At 41.5% G+C, this 20688-nt stretch overlaps 3 protein-coding genes across 5 annotated transcripts in view; 1 reads left to right on the top strand and 2 right to left on the bottom strand.

Moving 5' to 3' along the window:
* The window catches only part of LOC127489783 (olfactory receptor 1L8), a 277026-nt gene that overhangs the window by 219268 nt on the left and 37070 nt on the right, over window positions 1–20688 (bottom strand). The gene's annotated exons all lie outside the window — the stretch shown is intronic.
* Window positions 1–20688, bottom strand: part of LOC100345118 (olfactory receptor 1f45-like) — a 211661-nt gene that overhangs the window by 153849 nt on the left and 37124 nt on the right. The window lies entirely within an intron of this gene.
* Window positions 1007–10290, top strand: LOC100343849 (olfactory receptor 1G1-like). The gene is made up of 3 exons (XM_002720450.4): window positions 1007–1922; window positions 8082–8188; window positions 10102–10290. The coding sequence occupies exons 1-3, from the start codon at window positions 1007–1009 to the stop codon at window positions 10288–10290; spliced, it is 1212 nt and encodes a 403-aa protein (XP_002720496.2).

The raw sequence follows: 20688 nt of genomic DNA on the forward strand, positions 1-20688 counted from the left end.
TAAGAAAAGGAAACTCCAAAGAAGTAAACCATGTATGTATCCAAAATACAAAAGGTAGTTGAGGTTTAGAGCTGGGAGTCCTATTACCTAACATTTTCAAATGCATCAGGGACTCCAAGTTCCCTCACCAGCTACTACTAACAACATTAATAACTACCATCAGAATTACTGAAAGCCTACTCTGTGCTTGCAAATTGGATGTATGATTTCATTGATAGCCACAATTATATGAAATATGTACATCTTCCACAGACTGGAAAACTGAAGCTCAGGGAAGAAAAGAAGATAAATTGCAGAGGATTCCACAGCTACAAAGGACAAAGGAAGTTTCCTTCTAGTCTGTACAATGCGAAAACCCAACACTTCGAACGACTGAGGATGTTGATAATGCTGTTGAAGATGATCATGTTGAGACCTTCCATTTGTACCATGTTTTTTAGTTTGTAGTTATTTTACATACACTGGATCATTTATTTGATCAGTCTTTTAGGAATGAAAGAGGATAGACATTTCCATTGTACTGAATACCTGAGTCCCAGCTATGAACCATCTATGTAAATTGTTTTCATTTCTCTCCCCTAACACATACTTTCAGACACATATAGAAACCTACTTAATACTTTTCTAGTAAATGCATATTCCTAACATCTTATTCAAATTTCACATATCTATGAAATTGCTAGTATTCCTATCAAAAAGAGGGGAAAGGGAGATGGGAGATTAAAACCTAAGGTTCTGCCAAGCTGATACCCAGTTCAGCCTAATCTAGAAGGTCTACATGACAACTTACTAGATAGCTAAAATGTAAAATTCCCCTCCCAACAAAATCCCCAATTCCCAGAGTTCCCACTTCTACACATCTTACATTCCCACCACCAAGAGACACCAGCGTACCTCAAAGAATGTCACAGAGCTCAAAGAAGATCAAAGTAAAGGCCTGGAATGATATAAATTTTAGAATATATGTGTGTAAATGCAATATTTCCCATCAATTGTTCTATTGTAAATGGAAACTAGAAACCACACCATCCTCTCTGGCTTCCTGCTCCTGGGCTTCTCCGAGCACCCACAGCAGCGGCCTCTTCTCTTGGGGCTCTTCCTAGTCATGTACCTGGTCACCCTGCTGGGAAACCTGCTCATCATGCTGGCCATTGGCTCGCACCCTCACCTCCACACCCCCATGTACTTCTTCCTGGCCAACCTCTCCTTCGTCGATACCTGCTTCACCTGCACCATTGTCCCCAAGGGGCTAGTGGACATCCACACGCAGGATCACAGCATCTCCTACACTGGGTGCCTCATTCAGATGTACTTCTTCATGGTGTGGGCCCTGCTGGATGACTTCCTGCTGGCCGTGATGGCTTACGACCGCTATGTGGCCATCTGCCTTCCTCTCCACTACACCACGGTCATGGGTCCCCGTCGCTGCCTGCTGCTGGTGGCCGCATCCTGGCTCTGCTCCAACCTACTGGCTTTCTCACTCACGCTCCTGATGACTCAGTTCTCCTTCTGTGCCTCTCATTCCATCCCACACTTCTTCTGCGATGTACCTCCACTCCTCAAACTCGCCTGCTCAGACACCCACACTTTTCAGGTCACAATGTTAACTGAAGCAGTTCTCTCAGGCGTGGTCCCTCTCACCTGTGTCCTGCTCTCCTATGCCCACATTGTGCACACGGTCCTCAGGATCCCCTCTGCTGGAGGGAAGCACAAAGTCTTCTCCACCTGCAGCTCCCACCTGACGGTGGTCACTCTCTTCTACGGAACGCTCTTCCTGGTGTATTTCCAGCCCTCGTCCTCCTACTCAGCAGGCACTGGAATGGTGGCATCCGTGGTGTACACAGTGGTCACCCCCATGCTGAATCCCTTTATCTACAGCCTGAGGAACAAGGATATGAAGCAGGCATTGTGGAGACTCCTGGGTGTGGGGCAATGTCCAATTGAGTAAGGGTCCTACCCCAGAGTGGAAGACTGAACTGTTTGATATGCTTTCCTGGTTGAACTTCTCTACTACAATTTTTGCAAAAAACTCAAATTCAAAGCAGGATGGATGCGCAGCATTACAGCAGGTTTAACATGAAGCATACCTTCCTTGGCAAGACTGAAACAGAAACAAACAAGGACAGAGCTGTACTCCACAGAGAGGGAGTGGCCAGCTGTCCCTACCTGGGACGTGACTAATGGACATGCTATCCACGCAATTCAAGTAAGAGTAGAAACCACAAAAGGAATGACATCAGACAGAACTTGGATTCTGGAAGAAAATCCAATCAGCATCTCAGTGTACGATTAAGAGGTCCCACCTAACAAGAAATGTTGGCAAGATCTTGGAAGGATCAAGTACTCCAAGTGTCAAGAACCATTTCCAAGTCCAGCCTTCGAAGCAGCTTACTCTTAACCATTAACTTCCACATGAAAAAAGCTGACAGTTTTGTTTGTTCAGCTCACGTGGTTTTTTTGTTTGTTTGTTTTGCTAGGACTAAGAGAGCAAGAAATATTCTAGAAGGAGTAATTAGGCACAGATTGAACATCAGACTGTTCCAAAATCTCCTAACTGCAATTAGATCTAGATTCTTCACAGGGAATGGTTATTAGTTAATGAGACAAGTCTCTGATTCTTTGGTTTTTAAAATCTGGTTCATTTTCTTGCCTATGTTGAAATACATGCTCATTAAATTTATAAAATATCAGCAAGTAGTGAAAAATAACATTTATGTAATTGCTTTTGTCTTTTACTTGAGAAAATATGACAGATACAATTATATACTATATCTTTCACTTAATCTTATAACTTGAGTTGTCCCCATATTATTTTTAACTCTCCATGATCATTTGGATCTGTAAGACTATCAGAGAAGAAAGGCCGATGATTTATGTAATGTTATGCTATTGCTGGATTACTAGGGGATGTCTAAGCTTTCACTGTTACCAAAAATGATGCAATCAAAGTCTCTAAAAGGAAAGCATTTTTAAATTTATAGTTTGCTACATTTCTTTGGAAATAACATATCTAAGTAGAACATTTTTTGATGTTTTAAATTTTTATTAATAGAAAACAGATTTTATGTATTTCATAGATAAAATTTTAAGATAACCATATTTCCTCTCCTCCTTTCTCCCCTCTGCCAAGGATCTTAACCTCTAAGCTAACTGTCTGCTCTGCTTATATTTTCATTTCCTTGATTATTTGTGAGTGGACCATTTTCCTGTGTCCGTTAACCAACTTTTGAAATTGTCCCTTTAATTAACTGTTCATGTCAACTGTTTGTTATCTACTGGGAATTATTTTCTTCAATTGTGCAAGTCTTATAACAGTAAAGATCATATGTTTGTTCTTGTTACCTTGGTAATATTCTCAGTTAAATTCTTTATGTCTGTTTTTATGTGAATATGTTTTCATTTTATATATTATCAAACTAAGAAGTCTCCCTCTCTTTTTGTCTTGGAATTACACATACAAAATTTTTCTCTATGTGGAATTCATGTAGTCAATATATTTTCATTTTCTTGTGGAACAAATTATTTTTAAATATCACCACATTTTACTTTAGGATGAAATCATAATTGAAGTGGTTATCTCTCAGCATACTCCTTCCACTTTCCGTGAGTCATTCCTCTCCATCTGATGTCATACAACTGTTAACAATTACAAGGGATTACTGTCTGAACAGGGACGGGAGAGGGCTCTAGGGTGATGGTCATGTTCTGTCTCATGATCCAAGTGCTGGCAAGGTTTGTTCCTTCGGAGAAAATTCATAACTATGTGTATGGGCTGAGCATGTCTCATTTACACCAATAACTATGTCTTCAATAAACTGTTTAATCAGGAAATATTAAAGCACAGGAAGATTTAATTAAAAGTTGAAAAATGCACCATAAAAATGTTGACATTGTTCTATCATTATCATATTTGTCACTATTATAAATGTAAATTTCATAAGAATGAAACATTTCATGCACCAGAAAAATATGACTGCTCTGAATTTTTTCAGTTAACATAAAAGTCACAAATATACAAAAAGACAAATTAATAGAATAAGAACTAGACAAATCCATTCTTAGTAGGAATTTTTTTTTTTTTTGACAGGCAGAGTGGACAGTGAGAGAGAGAGACAGAGAGAAAGGTCTTCCTTTTGCCATTGGTTCACCCTCCAATGGCCACCGCCGCCGGCGCACCGCACTGATCCGATGGCAGGAACCAGGTGCTTCTCCTGGTCTCCCATCCGGGTGCAGGGCCCAAGCACTTGGGCCATCCTCCACTGCACTCCCTGGCCACAGCAGAGAGCTGGCCTGGAAGGGGGGCAACCGGGACAGAATCCGGCGCCCCGACCGGGACTAGAACCCAGTGTGCCAGCGCCGCTAGGTGGAGGATTAGCCTAGTGAGCCGCGGTGCCAGCCCTTAGCAGGAAATTTTAACACACTTTTGGTAATTGATAGAACAGATAGGTTTCTTTAATTCAGTAATGATATGGAACACCTGAAAAACAGAACTACCAATATTAACTCAGTGGATATATATACATTATTGCACTTAATATTTTCAGGGAACATAACCTTTGCAAAAGTTCTGCAAATTTTCCAAGTCATAAAGCAAACCTAAATAAGTATCAGAGTTGAAACCACACAGCCTAGGGCTGTCACTGTGGCACAGCAGGTTATGCCAGACCAGTTCAAGTCCCTGTGCTCCATTTCCAGTCCAGCTCCCTGCTGATGTTCCAGGAAAGCAGTGGAAGTTGGCCCCAAGTACTTGGCCCCTCCCACTCATGTGACAGACCCAGATAGAGTTCCAGCCTCTTGGCTTCAGCAACGATCTTCAAAGAATTCATGAAAATGTGTATTTGGGGGGGGGGGGGGACGATGCATGAATTTCAATATTTTTGTTCCAAAATAAACATTTTAATTGCATTTTTTCTATGAACTCTCAAGTACCTTGATTTTTGGAATTTGAGAATCCAGTTAAGAATAATCTAGAAGTAAAACAAGAAATTATGACCATTAGAAAATATTTTATCATTCTTAATTTTTTGTTCATTTATTGTAAATTTTGTATTAATAGGAAGAGAACAGATTCCAAGTATTCCATAAATACAATTCTTTCTTAATATTTTATTTTTAAAGTTTTATTAATTTTTATTTGTTTGAAAGGCAGAGAGGAGACAGAGAGAGGTCTCATCTCTCCAGGTTCACTCCCCAAACACTTGCAATAGCCAAGCCTGGGCCAGGCTAAAGCTAGGAGCCTATAATTCAATATGGGATTCTAACCCAGGCAGTACGATATAGGATGCAATTGTCCCATGTAGCATCCTAACTGCTACACCAAATCCTGCCCCTTAAAATTTTGGTTAACATGTAACAACTGTATATATTCAGCAGGCACAGTGTGATATTTCAAGACATTCATACAGCATATACTGATGAAATGCCTGATCATTTAGAGGTTAAGAAATGGTGATACTATCTTAAAATTTGGGGGGCATTTCCTTATGGTCTTTTCACCTTACCTATGTAGATAATACACATAATTTGAAGGATACAGTAAAAATATTTTTAACTGACTGAAGATAATATAAACGTTATTGACAGAAAATGCACTGTCTTACATGTAAATGCTAAGAAAAAAAAGGCTATAGAGGCCAGCACCGTGGTGCAGTAGGTTAATCCTCCACCTGCAGCACCAGCATCTCATATGGGTGCCAGTTCTAGTCCCAACTGCTCCTCTTCCAATCTAGCTCTCTTTTATGGCCTGGGAAGGCAGTGGAAGATGGCCCAAGTGCTTGGGCCCCTGCACATGAGTGGGAGACCCAGAAGAAGCTCCTGGCTTCAGATCGGTGCAGCTCCTGCCATTGCAGCCATTTGGGGGGTGAACCAATGGAAGGAAGACCTTTCTCTCTGTCTCTTCCTCTCACTGTCTGTAACTCTACCTCTCAAATAAATAAATAAAATCTTTAAAAAAATTTGCATTTCCCTGATTGCTAGTGATATTGAACAAAACAATGAAATCTGGTGATTTGCAATAAGATGGAGGAATCTGGAAAACATTATGCTGAGTGAATTAAGCCAGTCCCAAAGGGACAAATATCATACGTTCTCCCTGATCAGTGATAACTAACTGAGCACCAAAGGGGAAACCTGTTGAAGTGAAAGGGACACTATGAGAAACAATGACTTGATCAGCTCTTGTCCTGTTGATGTGCAATGTAATACTTTATCCATTTTAGTATTTTTTTTCTAGTACTAATGGTTGAACTCTGTAATTAACACACAATTATTCTTAAGTGTTGAAACTTAACTGAAAAGTGATCCCTGTTAAATATAAGAGTGGGAATAAGAGAGGGAGGAGATGTAAAATTTGGGACATGCTCAATCGGACTTGCCCCTAATGGTGGAGTTAGAAACGTGCCAGGGGATTCCAATACAATCCCATCAAGGTAATATGTACCAATGCCATCTCACTAGTCCAAGTGATCAACTTCAGTTCACAGTTGATCACACTGATAGGTCTAAGAGTCAAAGGGATCACACAAACAAAACTAGTGTCTGCTAATACTAGCTGATAGAATTAAAAAGGGAGAAAACGATCCATCATGGAAAGCAGGATACACAGCAGACTTCATAGAATGGCAGATGTCCTAAATAGCACTCTGGCCCTCAGAATCAGCCCTTAAGGCATTCAGATATGGCTGAAGAGCCCATGAGAGTATTTTGGGCATGGAAAGCCAAGACACTCTGCCAAAAAAAAAAAAAAAAAGAAGAAGAAGACCTAAATGAAATATCTCTGTGAGTGAGATCCCGGTGGAAAGAACAGGGCCATCAAAGAAGGAGGTACCTTTCTCTGAAGGGAGGAGAGAACTTCTACTTTGACTATGACCCTGTCGGAATAAGATCGAAGTTGGTGAACTCAAAAGGCTTCCATAGCCTTGGCAACTCATGACTAGAGCCTAGGGAGATTACACCATAACAAGAGTGTCAAATTGTTAAGTCAACAACAGGAATCACTGTGTACTTACTTCTCGTGTAGGATCTGTCCTTAATGTGTTGTCCAATGTGAAGTAATGCTATAACTAGTACTGAAACAGTATTTTACACTTTGTGTTCTGTGTGGATGCAAACTGATGAAATCTTTACTTAATATATACTAAATCGATCTTCTGTATATAAAGATAATTGAAAATGAATCTTGATGTGAATGGAATGGGAGAGGGAGCAGGAGATGAGAAGGGTGCGAGTGGGAGGGAAATAATGAGGGGGGGGAAGCCACTGTAATCCATAAACTGTACTTTGGAAATTTATATTTACTACATAAAAAAATATATAAATAAATAAATAAAAGGGAAAAAAAGAAAAATGGCTATAAAATAACAAGTTAAGCAGCCCTTATGAATAAAAACAGCAAAGCTATTCCAAAGGTATAAAACATACTTTTTAACAAAATAGGATAAAACATATAATAAAAAGTTAAATATTAGTTTCAGAAAATAATTTACATACTGCTAGTGAAAGTGATTATGTGGAGAAAATATTTAGAATCAAAAATAGGAATGAAGTATGATAACATCTGATTATTAAAGATGATAATATTAAAAATGCTGTGAGTAAATTTTAAAATTTAAATAGGCAACTTCCTAGAAAAACATAACTCAACAAAACTAATAGCAGAAAACCTGAATAGACACATAAACATAAAAAAAATTACATCAGGAACCAAAAGTATTCCTTAAAGAAAATTCAAGAACCAGATGACTACAACAGTGAGTTCTATAAACAATTCAAGAAAGAAATGATTTCTAACTTGCAAAACTCTTATAGAGCATAATAAAGGAGCATTCACCAGCTCCCTTGATGAGACTGGCATCACCTTGATACCAGAAGCCAATGAAAACATTGCAAAAACAGTACGATAACAGCAGATCCCATTCATGAATATAAGTACATCCATCCAAATTCAAATATGAACAGCACAATTAAAACAAGGCAAAAGAATATGTACTAAATCATGGCCAAGTTGAGTTTTCTCAGGAATGCAAAATTAAAGTAACCATATTAACAGAAAATGGACCCAAATCATATAATTATCTCAATAGATGCAAGAAAAATATTTGCTACAATTCAACATCCATGTATAAAAACTGTTAGCAAAAAGGGAATAGAAAAAGAACTTAATCTTAAAAAATTACTTTTCAAATGTACTGTATATATAATAGTGTTGCTACTTTTAAATCTTTGTCTAAATTAGAAACAAGACAAAATATTACTCTTACCACAACTATTTCACATTGTACTTGAGATGGTATCCAGTATAGTGAGAAATATGTTAAAAATATAAGCATTGTAAATGAACAAAAAAATTCATTTTATGTATAGTTGACATTTTCATATAATTGCAATTCAAAGGTGTCTATAAAATGAATCAGTTGAAAGTTAGGTGTCTTTATGTTAACAAAAACAAAAACATACAAAATAATCAATTCCAGACAGATTTAGGAACTAATTATAAAAAGAAAATTATGAACTTTTTAGAAGACAACTAAAAAATATCTTCCTGAACTCAAAGATTTCTTAAACCAAACACAAAGCACTTCAAAAAAGGGAAGTATTGATAAATTCAGTAAATTACAACTTTAAAAAATTAGTAAATAGCACTGAGAAAAAGCCAGCCACAAAGAAAATATTTGTAGTAAATATAGTCAAAAAAGAACTAGCATCTAGACTATTTCAACAGCTATACCAAAACAGTACCAGATAACTAATCAGAAAATGAATAAAAAAATTAGCACTATAACATAAAACCAAACCAGTAGAAGTCCCAACACACGCACTCACATACACACACACACACACACACACACACACACAATGACTACACTATAAAAGACTAACCCCACCTATGTATAGACTTTAAGAAGTTCATGAAAATAAATTAACTTTATTATTTTTTAAAAGATGTATTTATTTGGGGCCAGCACTATGGCATAGAGGGTAAAGCCACCACCTGCAGCACTGGCATCCCATGTGGGCACCTGTTCAAGTCCCAGCTGCTCCTCTTCTGATGGAAGATGCCCACATTCTTGGGCCCCTGCACACATGTGGGAGACCTGGAAGAAGCTCCTGGCTCTTGGCTTCGGCCTGGTCCAGCCCCCACTGTTGTGGCCACTTGGGGAGTCAATCAATGGATGAAACCTATCTGTCACATTTCTCTCCCTCTCTGTCCCTCTCTCTCTCCCTCCCTCCTCCTCCTCTCCCTCTCCCTCTATCAACAATAGATTCATGAGTAATACTCAGTATTATTACTCAGTGGAACAACTCACAGAAATGAACATAAACAAAGAATGCTTGTATATAGTAATCTAGATCATCTCCCCGACGTAGGATATGGAACAAAGAAACAAGGCTGAAAAAATAAAATGTAATATTAAGACTGTATTTACACAAAGTTCAAAGGAAGACAAGACTAAAATAAGATGTTAGAAAGAAGATGGGGTGGGCATTTGGCACAGCGGTGAGAACTCTGCTTGAACCACCTGCATCCCGTATTTCAGTGCCTGGCATCGAGTCCCAGCTCTGCTCCCAACTCCAGCTTCCTGCTCACGCACACTCTGGGAGGCAGCAGGTGGTGACTCAAGTTCCTGGGCTCCTGTCACCCATGTGGGAGACCCAGGTGGTATTCCTGGCTCCTGGCTTCAGCCTGGTCCAGCTGGCAGCTAAGGGGTGAAACAATGGATGGAAGATCTCTCTTCCTCTCAAATAAAAATAACTATACCTAAATAAATAGAAAGGGGACAGTGACCATTCAAGAAGAGAAAGAGAATGCGTTCTGTTTCCTGACCTGGGAAGTGATACTTGGGTGATGGGTTTCTAATGTATTTCTAGAATGCTATATTTGTGTCCTGTGCAGCCTTCTGTGTTATGCTTCACTATTGAACTTTAAAGGCACACAATGAAATAACTACTACACACGCACCAGAACACTGCCTATATTTCCATCATGCGGAAGAGCCCTCACAAGAGAACACATTTATTAAGGTTTGCAGTGAACTCATTTGCCAGAAAACCATGTCCTGAACATACATGAGGCTGGTTATACTCTTTACTGGTTGTTGCTAGTGTGAATATTTACTCATTCTGCTGGGGAAACGCTCTGTGTTTGATTGTAAAGATGTTACTCCAGAACCTGCAGAGAGAATGTTAGATGAAATACGTATCATTCCAAATCGGCAGTTCAGTAGGCAAAAAGAAGTTATAATGAGCAATGGCTGTTCCTTCAAGACAGCGGGGAGCATGAATGTCCTTTAGCTATTTGGATCCATGTGAATGACCTGAGAGAATAATACTGAATAAAATAACTGGGGGCTGGCACTGTGGTGTAGCAGGTAAAGCTGCCACCTGAGTTCAAGTCCCAGCTGCTTCACTTCTGATCCAGCTCTCTGCTATGACCTGGGAAAGCAGTAGAAGATGGCCCAAGTCCTTGGGCCCCTGCAACTGCATGGGAGACCTAGAAGAAACTCCTGGTTCCTGGCTTCAGATTGGTCCCATCTCGACACTGTGGCCATTTGGGGAGTGAACCAGTGGATGGAAGACTTACTTTCTCTCTCTCCCTCCCCACTCCCTCTCCCTCCCCTCTCTCTCTCTCTGCTTCTGCCTCTGTCTATAACTCTCTACCCTTCAAATAAACAAATACATATTTTACAAAGATAGCCAGCTGGAGAGCACAAAACCATTCACATGAAGAACACACATGGCAAACCCAGAGCACCCTGTATGTATTCTGGACATACATACACACATAGCAAAAAGACAAGTAAGAAAATGGTGCATGAAACTCAAGAAAAGGTTCTTCTAGAGGTGGAAGAATGGAATATGATTGGAAAGAAGCCCACACAGGGGTCAAAGGAATTGTTCCATGTACTATTTTCAACTGAGTAGTGGGAGGATAGGCATTAAATTGTCACTACAGGGCCAGCGTTGTGGCACAGTTAAGGCACCATCTGAGATGCCAGCATCCCATATGAACACCAGTTCAAGTCCTCGCTGCTCCACTTCAGATCCAGCTCCCTGCTGATGGGTCTAGAAAAAGCAGCAGAAAATACCCTAAATGTTTAGGTCCCTGAAACCCACATGGAAGACCCAGATGGCATTCTAGGCTGCTGGCTCTGGCCTGTCCCAGCCCTGGCTGTTATAGCTACTCAGGAAGTGAACCAGAAAATGGAAGATACCTCTCCCTTCTTTCTCTCTTCCCTTCCTTTCTCTCCTTCTCCCTCTGTAATTCTGCCTTTCAAATAAATGAATAAATCTCTTTTAAAAATTATCATTTAAACAGCATATGCTTCATACGTTTTTGTAAGTTATTTTCACAATAAAAATGAGTAAATAAATTCAAAGACAGTACCTGCACATAATACATAAAGAATCTACATTGCAGGCAGCACTGTGGCACAGAAGGTTAACCCTCTGCCTGCAGTGCCATCATCCCATAAGGGCACTGGTTCAAGTCCCAGCTGTTCTACTTCTGATCCAGCTCCCTACTAATGCACCTGGGAAAGCAGCAGAAGATGGCCCAAGTATTTGGTCCCCTGTACTCACGTGGGAGACCCAGATGAAGCTCCTGACTCCTAGCTTTGGCCTGGCCCAGCCTTGGCTGTTGCAGCCATTTGGGGAGTGAACCAGAGAATGGAAATTATCTTTCTCTTTCTCTTTCTATCTCTGCCTTTCAAATAAATAAATCTTGAAACAAAAGAAGACTCTACATTAGTCTTATCTCTACTACTTCTCTACGACTTGGGGTCACAGAGAACAAGAATGTTCCTTTTTTTTTTTTTTTTTTTTTTGGACAGGCAGAATGGACAGTGAGAGAGAGAGACAGAGAGAACGGTCTTCCTTTGCCGTTGGTTCACCCTCCAATGGCCACCGCGGCCGGCGCGTTGCGGCTGGAACATCACACTGATCCGAAGCCAGGAGCCAGGGGCTTTTCCTGGTCTCCCATGGGGTGCAGGGCCCAAGGACCTGGGCCATCCTCCACTGCACTCCCGGGCCACAGCAGAGAGCTGGCCTGGAAGAGGGGCAACCAGGACAGAATCCAGCGCCCCGACGGGGACTAGAACCCGGTGTGCTGGTGCCCCAAGGCGGAGGATTAGCCTAGTGAGCCGCGGCGCCGGCCAAGAATATTCCTACTCTATATGACACTTGAAGGTAATAATGGTAAGCTCTTTACTTTTTACCCATTTTCTTTTTTAAAAAATGTTATTTAAGGTAAACAAATGTCATGCATGTCCTATGTACAGATTCAGGAACACAGTGATACTCCCCACCCTCCCCCCTCCCATCCATGCTCCCACCCTCCTTCCTCCTCCCTCCCCTTCCCATTCTCTTACAAAGATCTGTCTTTAGTTTACTTTACACTCATAAGATTACCCCTACTCTAAGAGTTCAAAACATACTATGAAGAAAAAAAAAACTGTTCAACAGTAAGACAAAGGCTGTTAAAAATCGTCAAATCTCAACGTGTCAAAGTCACTACTATAGATTACCTTTTAGGTACTCTATTAGTTACCGTAGACCAGGGAAAACATATAATATTTTTCTTTTGGGGACTGATTTTTCCCTATTTCTTGGAGCACACTATAGTTTATCCCCAGGGACTGCGCTCTCACTAGAAAGCGTAGATTCTATGACATGAATGAGCCTTGTTCAGGGCTCAACCTACTGCTCAGCCAAGGGAAAAACAAAGAGCAGTAGCCCCATGGATCCGAGCCTAGACCATGCCAAATGGAGGCATCAATGGCACTTCTGGACTCAGAGGACCACAGCCCAGTCACCTCATCTTGCATCTAACTAGGAGGTCTGGAATTGGGTCCCAGGAGATACTGCACACAAAACGTGAGCAGCTCCTCTTGGCTCCTGTGCCAAGATTCAAGACCGCAGTCCACGCTGTTCCTATAGCCAGGGAAGGGCTCTCTGACTCCAGCCATGTTTTCCTGCAGAGAAAATGGGGCAGCAAACTTAAATTCTGGGCAACAGCGGCGGCGTCTGAGGCTGTCCAGTATTTCCAGGTAAGAACGGAGGCATGAGGATGGGCAGAGGAACCAGAACATGCCTAAAGCTCACACACATGTGCGTGCACACATATACATACAGTTCCTTTCTCTTCTGTTTCTGTCCTTTGCTGTCTCCCTCTCTGCCAATCATCACCTGGTCACCATCAGGTGGGCTTAGCTCTGGTGTTCACCAGGTCCCTGATGGTCCAGCCTGAAGTCAGTGCAGGGTATGGGTCTCAGACCATCCTTCCCTAAGCCCCCTTGCTGACCAGTACATATCCCCTGAGAAGTAACAAAGCCTAACTCACTCTTAGTCCACTGGGACAAGAGTAGTTGCCCGAATCTCTCTCAATCATCATGCCAGTTCAATACCACGAATTCACTCTTCTACATCCATTTAAAGTTTGTCAACCTCTTTCACATCTTTTCTCTTAAAATTCAAGCTGGCAAGTAACTACTTAGTGTATTTTTATTTACACCCATCCTATAATCAATAATATTTGCTTTCTGATGACTAAGTTATTTGACCAAGTTTATACTTTGTTTCCAAATGCCAAACATTCTTTGCCATTATCAGTTCTCAGTAAAATGACAGCCACTCAGAGGTGGTAGTGGTGGTAATACTGACACCCCCAATGTGCAGACAGTAGCAAGGAAGCAACAGGGATAAAACACTCATTTTTTACCCGAAACAATAGTAACAATAATAGATAATATTTACTGAGCATTTATCAGGTGTAAGTCTTATTCCAAATATTTTGCAATTATTACAGAATTTAATTGCTCTACATGGCAATCACTGTTTTTCCATTGAAACAGATAATCTAGTCAAGAGAGAGTATATGACCTTCTCAAAATCATACAGAAAGTACAGAATAGGAAAATGGGAAAATTCTGTCAAACTCCAAAGAGGAGTTCGTTATTATTACAATTTTATTGTTTTTTTTTTAAACTTTTATTTAATGAATATAAATTTCCAAAGTACAGCTTATGAATTACAATGGCTTCCCCCCCACCATAACTTCCCTCCCACCCGCAACCCTCCCCTTTCCCACTCCCTCTCCCCTTCCATTCACATCAAGATTCATTTTCAATTCTCTTTATATACAGAAGATCAGTTTAGCATACATTAAGTAAAGATTTCAACAGTTTGCTCCCACACAGAAACATAAAGTGAAAAATACTGTTTGAGTACTAGTTATAGCATTAAATCTCAATGTACAGCACACTAAGGACAGAAATCCTACATGAGGAGTAAGTGCACAGTGATTCCTTTTGTTGACTTAACAAATTGACACTCTTGTTTATGGCGTCAGTAATCACCCTAGGCTCTTGTCATGAGTTGCCAAGGCTATGGAAGCTTTTTGAGTTCACCGACTCTGATCATATTTAGACAAGGTCATAGTCAGAGTGGAAGTTCTCTCCTCCCTTCAGATAAAGGTACCTCCTTCTTTGATGGCCCCATTCTTTCCACTGGGATCTCACTCACAGAGATCTTTCATTTAGGTTTTTTGTTTGTTTGTTTGGCAAAAAAAAAAAAAAAAAAAAAAAAAAAAAAAAAAAAAACACAGAGTGTCTTGGCTTTCCATGCCTGAAATACTCTCATGGGCTTTTCAGCTGGATCTGCATGCCCTAAGGGCTGATTCTGAGGCCAGAGTGCTATTTAGGACATCTGCCATTCTATGAAGTCTGCTGTGTATCTCCCTTCCCATGTTGGATCATTCTCTCCCTTTTTGATTCTATCAGTTAGTATTAGCAGACACTAGTCTTGTTTATGTGATCCCTTTGGCTCTTAGTCCTATCATTATGATCAATTGTGAACAGAAATTGATCACTGGGACTAGTGAGATGGCATTGGTACATACCACCTTGATGGGATTGAACTGGAATCCCCTGGTGTTTCTAACTCTACCGTTTGGGGCAGTCAGCTTGAGCATGTCCCAAATTGCACATCGCTTCCCTCTTTTATTCCCACTCTTATATTTAACAGCAATCACTTTTCAGTTAAGTTCCAACACTTAAGAATAACTGTGTATTGATTACAGTATTCAACCAAAAGTATTAAGTAGAACAAACAAAAAGAATACTAAGAGGGATAACGTATTAAGTTGTTCATCAACAGTCAGGGCACGGGCTGATCAAGTCACCGTTTCTCATAGTGTTCATTTCACTTTAACAGGTTTCCTTTTTGGTGCTCAGTTAGTTGTCGCCGATCAGGGAGAACATATGATATTTGTCCCTTTGGGACTGGCTTAGTTCATATTACATTATCATTGTTGATATTAATGTTACACATTGGTATTATGACATTGTTAATCACTGCCCTAAACAAATATGGCATCAGCACGGCTGCCATTGAATGTTCATTGTATCTGTATCTCCCCTCCACCAAGCAGAAATGTTGGCGTTCCTCATTTGATTGCTCATCATGGTTCATGAAGAAACTTCATCTGACTCTAACATATGGTTTATTCAACACATCTATCAGGTGCAGTTATTGCCTACATCTTACAGTTAAGAAAGTCAAGGCTCAAAGAAGGTAAGTATTTCCCAAAATTTAAAAAGCATAGAAGGAAGAGAACGTCCAGTGCCTTCCACAATATTGCAGCCCAGGGTCTCATTTCATCGACTACCATTAATGACAGTGACAATAACTGTCCCTAATGAAGTCATGCTTTCCAAACACATTATCTCAATAGCAACTTCAATGACTCTACGGGGAACGTACACATGGTACAAACTAAGAAACATGGATTCAGACCGGAAAAGGATTGATGAAGCTTAGACCACAAAGAGAGAAAAGATTCCCATCCAGTCTCCAGGATGTCAAAACCCAGATCTGAAAACAAAAGCTGCAGAAGGTGGAAATGAAGTGATGTGCTCTTATTTATAAACTGCCTTTCAGTTTGCAGCCTTCTCATACCCACAGTAATTCACTGCAATAGTCCTCACAGGCAAAGGGGCCCGAGCACTCTCAGCACACTCAGAGACCTTTAAAAGCAAGAAAAAATATTTAAACACACATAATTAACAACAGAATTATATCCAGAATATTTTCAAAGTTAAACAATGAGGGGAAGGCAGTGTGCATAGAGGACACCTGTAGTGCTGACATCCCATGGAGTGCTGGGTCAAGCCCTGGCTACTCCACTTCTGATCCAGCTCTCTGCTATGGCCTGGGAAAACAGTGTAAGATGGCCCAAGTGCTTGGGCCCCTGTACCCATCTGAGAGTCCCAGAAGAAGCCCCTGGCTTTGGATTGGCCCAGCTCTGGCCATTGTAGCCATTTGGGGAGTGAACCAGCAGATGGAAGCCCTTTATCTCTGCCTCTCCCTCTCTCTGTCTGCAACTCTACCTATCAAATAAATAAATAAAATTAAAAAAAAAAAAACTTTAAAATAATCAAAGTTAAATAATGAGGGAAAAAAGAACAGATAAACATGAAAAGATACAACAAAAAATTTGAGTAGGCATTTTCAAAAATAGAAAATTAAAAATGACTTAAAATTTATAAAAGGTGTTAAGTCTCATTAGTAATCTATCATGGCTGGCACCGCGGCTCACTAAACTAATCCTCCGCCTTGTGGCGCCAGCACACCGGGTTCTAGTCCCGGTCAGGGCGCCGGATTCTGTCCCAGTTGCCCCTCTTCCAGGCCAGCTCTCTGCTGTGGCCCGGGAGTGCAGTGGAGGATGGCCCAAGTGCTTGGGCCCTGCACCCCATGGGAGACCAGGAAAAGCACCTGGCTCCTGGCTTCGGATCAGCGCGATGCACCGGCCACAGCGCGCCGGCCGCGCCGGCCATTGGAGGGTAAACCAACGGCAAAAGGGAGACCTTTCTCTCTGTCTGTCCACTCTGCCTGTCAAAAAAAAAAAAGTAATCTATAACTGAAATGCAAATTCAACCTATTAGGATATGTAAGAGCACACAACAACAAAACTATGGATATGAAACAGCCTTACAGCACCAAGCCTGAGAGGATACTAGATACTTGGGACATTCAGAGATTACTGTTGGAATTAACATGTGGTATAACCTAAATGGAAGTCAGCTTGATGGGATGTACTAAAATTGAAGACATGGATATCAGGTATCCCAGATATTCCACTCACAAGTATACACTCAAAGAATGACACACATGTACCAACACACACACATACCCCCAAACATCTGACAACAGATGAGTACATAAAATATAGAGTAGGTGTTGTGGCACAGTGGCTAAAGACACTGCTTGGGACACTCATATCCCATATGTGAGCACCTGGGATCAAGCCCCACCTCTGCTTCTAATCCAGCTTCCTGCCAGTGCACATCCTGGCAGGCAGTAGATGACGACTCAGGCACTTGGGGTTCTCACCACTCATGCAGGAGACCTGGACGAAGTTCCTGGCTTCATCCTGGCCCAGCATCAGCTGATGTGGGCATTTGAGGATGGAAGATATGTATGTATGTATGCATCTATCTCTATCATTGTCAGCCTTTCAAATAAACTTTTTTTTAGATGTGGTATTTTGTAAATACAAATAAATATTACTTAGTCTTTAAAAAGAAATCTTGGGGACCACTGCCTGCAGTGCCGGCATCTCATATGGGTGCTGATTCAAGTCTTGGCTGCTCCTCTTCTGATACAGCTCTCTGCTATGGCCTGGGAAAGCAGTAGAAGATGGCCCAAGTCCTTGGGCCCCTGCATCTGTGTGGCCTGGCTTTGGGTAGACAAAGCTCCAGCCATTGCGGCCATCTGGGGTGTGAACCAGCAGATAGAAGACCTCTCTCTCTGCCTCTGCCTCTCTGTGGCTCTGCCTTTCAAATAAATAAATAAATCTTTTAAACAGAAAAAAAATCTTGTCCAATGCTACACATGTCTGAACTCTGAGGACATTATATTAAGTTAAATAAGCCAGTTATAAAAAAGAAAAATAACAGAGCTGTGATTGTGGCATAGCAGGTAAAGCAGCCGCCTGCGAATATGGATGCTGGTTCATATCCTGACTGTTCCATTTCTGATCCAGCTTTCTGCTAATGGCCTAGGAAAAGCAGCAGAGGATGGCCCAAGTGTTTGGGTCCCTGTTTCCCACATGGGAGACTGGATGAAGCTTCTGGGCTCCTGGCTTCAGCTTGGCCCTGTCCTGGCCATTGCAGGCATCTGGAGAATGAACCAACATGGAAGATTTCTGTCTCTCCCTCCCTCTGTGTAACTCTAGCCTCTGTAACTCTTTCAAATAAATTTTAAAAGCACTTTTAAAAATTATATAAGTAAAAGAAAATAATATATAATTCCACTTACAGAGGGAAGGGGAAAATTGGGAATTCTTCTACAGTGGGGACAGAATATTCTTTTTGCAAGATGAAAAAGCCCTGGGGGTCTGTGCACAACAATGTGAATGAGCAGGACACGACGTCATCCATGAACACGCTTAAATGTGGAAAGACAATGATTTTATACTATGTGATTTGTAGACACACACGTATTAATTACTACTGCAGCATGATTCCTAATGGCAAAATACTGGCCATTCTTTCAAACAGCAGATTGGATAAAGAATGCATAACTTCAGATGATGGGGCACCTTGCAATAATGAAAATGAACCAACGTCAGCTACCTAAAAATCGAGAATCTCATAAATATAATTGAAAACAAAATAAAAGGCCGCACAGCGTATCATTTGATTTCTATGAGGCATGTCCAGATAAAATATTTTAGTCAGATATCCATACGTGTGTGGTTAAAAATATATAAAGAAAATTAAAGGAATAGTCACAGTAATGACTTCCTTTAAAGGAGGAGGGACAGGAATGTTGGATAGAGGCAAAAGAGGAAATTTGTACAGATACACACACACACACACACATACATACATGTGCGTGTGTATGTGTGTGTGTGTATGCCAGTGCTGTTGCACAGCAGGTAAAGCCACCATCTGCGGTGCCGGCATCCCATATGGGGGATGATTTGAGTCCGGGCTGTTCTACTTCCAATTCAGATCTCTGTTATGGCTTGGGAAAGCAATAGAAGATGGTCTAAGTCTTTGGGCCCCTATAACCATGTGAGAGACCCGGAAGAAGCTCCTGGCTCCTGGCTTCATATCAGCCCAGCTCCAGCCATTGCAGCCATTTGGTGAGTGAACCAGTGGATGGAAGACACCTTTCAATCTCACAATCTCTCTCTCCATCTCTCTCTCCATCTCTCTCTCCATCTCTCTCTCCATCTCTCTCCACCCCTGCCTCTGTAACTCTGCCTTTCAAATAATTTTTTAAAAAGATATAATATATATATAATGCTACATATTGATATGTTTGATAGGTAAGAGTAAGGCAAACATTTTATTATCATTCTTTAGATAACACAAATAGAGCATGCTCTATAGCCTCATAGATAAATAAAGATATCCATAGGTTTCCAGAGTGACCTGTTGTTTCTGTAGATGCTGAACTCTCGTCATGTTTCTGCATCATGGGGCCATGAAGCAAAAATAATTCTTCTGCTACATGACTTTTGAAGGTCATGACTGTAACTGCCTGTTTTATTACTTTATCTTGTATCACAAACATATTGTATCTCATGCACAAGGATTGCTAACTAGAAACTGTGAGCACCACGAGCTCAGTGTTCCCAAAGGAAATGAAGAAGCCAGCCTGCACCTCAACGTGGGAAAAGCCTGGTGCTGGCCGCGTGAATTCCAGCAGGGATCGCCCTCCCTGCATCAGTGCTGCTCCACACCAGCGGCGCTCTGGGGGTCACAGTCCAGAGGGCACCGAGGCCAGGCTGAATAATCGCCCCATCTTTAACTAGGAGGTCTGGGACTGGCTCCCAGGAGACCCCGTGAATGCAATCTCGGCAGCTGCTCGTGGCCACTCCTCTACTTCAGGGCGAGCACCTCAAGCCCTGCACCGTCAGCGGCAGAAGGGAAGGACTGTGGGGTCCTAACCGCATCTTCCTGGAGACAAATATGCAGAGGGCACCACGTCTGCATGATGGCGTCACCCAGCACCTCCAGGTAAGAACCGGGGCACGAGAATGGAACGAGGGCACAGCCAGCTGAGGTCTGTGTGAGCACACACACACACCCACCCTCTTCCCCACACACACCCCACAGAGCATCTCCCTTTCTACCTCCCCTCCCTTTCCCCTTCTCCCTCTCTGCCAATCATTTTCAGGCCCTTCTGGTCAACATGAGGGGTTTCTACACTCAGTGTCCATCAGGGACCGGATGGCCCAAACTGTGCTCATTGGGCACAATGGACTTCAGACCCCTCATCCCTAAGACCAATGGGGTCAGGACACCGGACTTGCGCAAAAGCAAAATCTGTGGCAATGAGAGCCTTGCGGCCCAAAGAGCGCCGTGTCAGTGAGGACATATCATTGTCATCATCCTCCTCACCTCCAACCACAGAATCAGTGATAACATCACATCCCGAGGCATCACCCCCAGAATCACTCTATCACACTGTTAGTACCATACATTTACCAAATGGACTCACATCATATCTTTCCAAAAAAATTTTTAAACACTGAGTAACTGCATAAAAGCTACTTCTTCCACCCCATTATGATATTGGGCTCTGCATGATTAAACTATTGAATCAGGCTGCACATAGTTTCCAAAATTGCTTTGCCATTGATGGATCTCAGTTCAGTCATAACCACCTCCAAACACGGAA

Source organism: Oryctolagus cuniculus, chromosome 1 (assembly GCF_051225735.1).
Source record: "Oryctolagus cuniculus isolate XC-2025 breed Fujian yellow rabbit chromosome 1, ASM5122573v1, whole genome shotgun sequence".
Taxonomy (NCBI): domain Eukaryota; kingdom Metazoa; phylum Chordata; class Mammalia; order Lagomorpha; family Leporidae; genus Oryctolagus; species Oryctolagus cuniculus.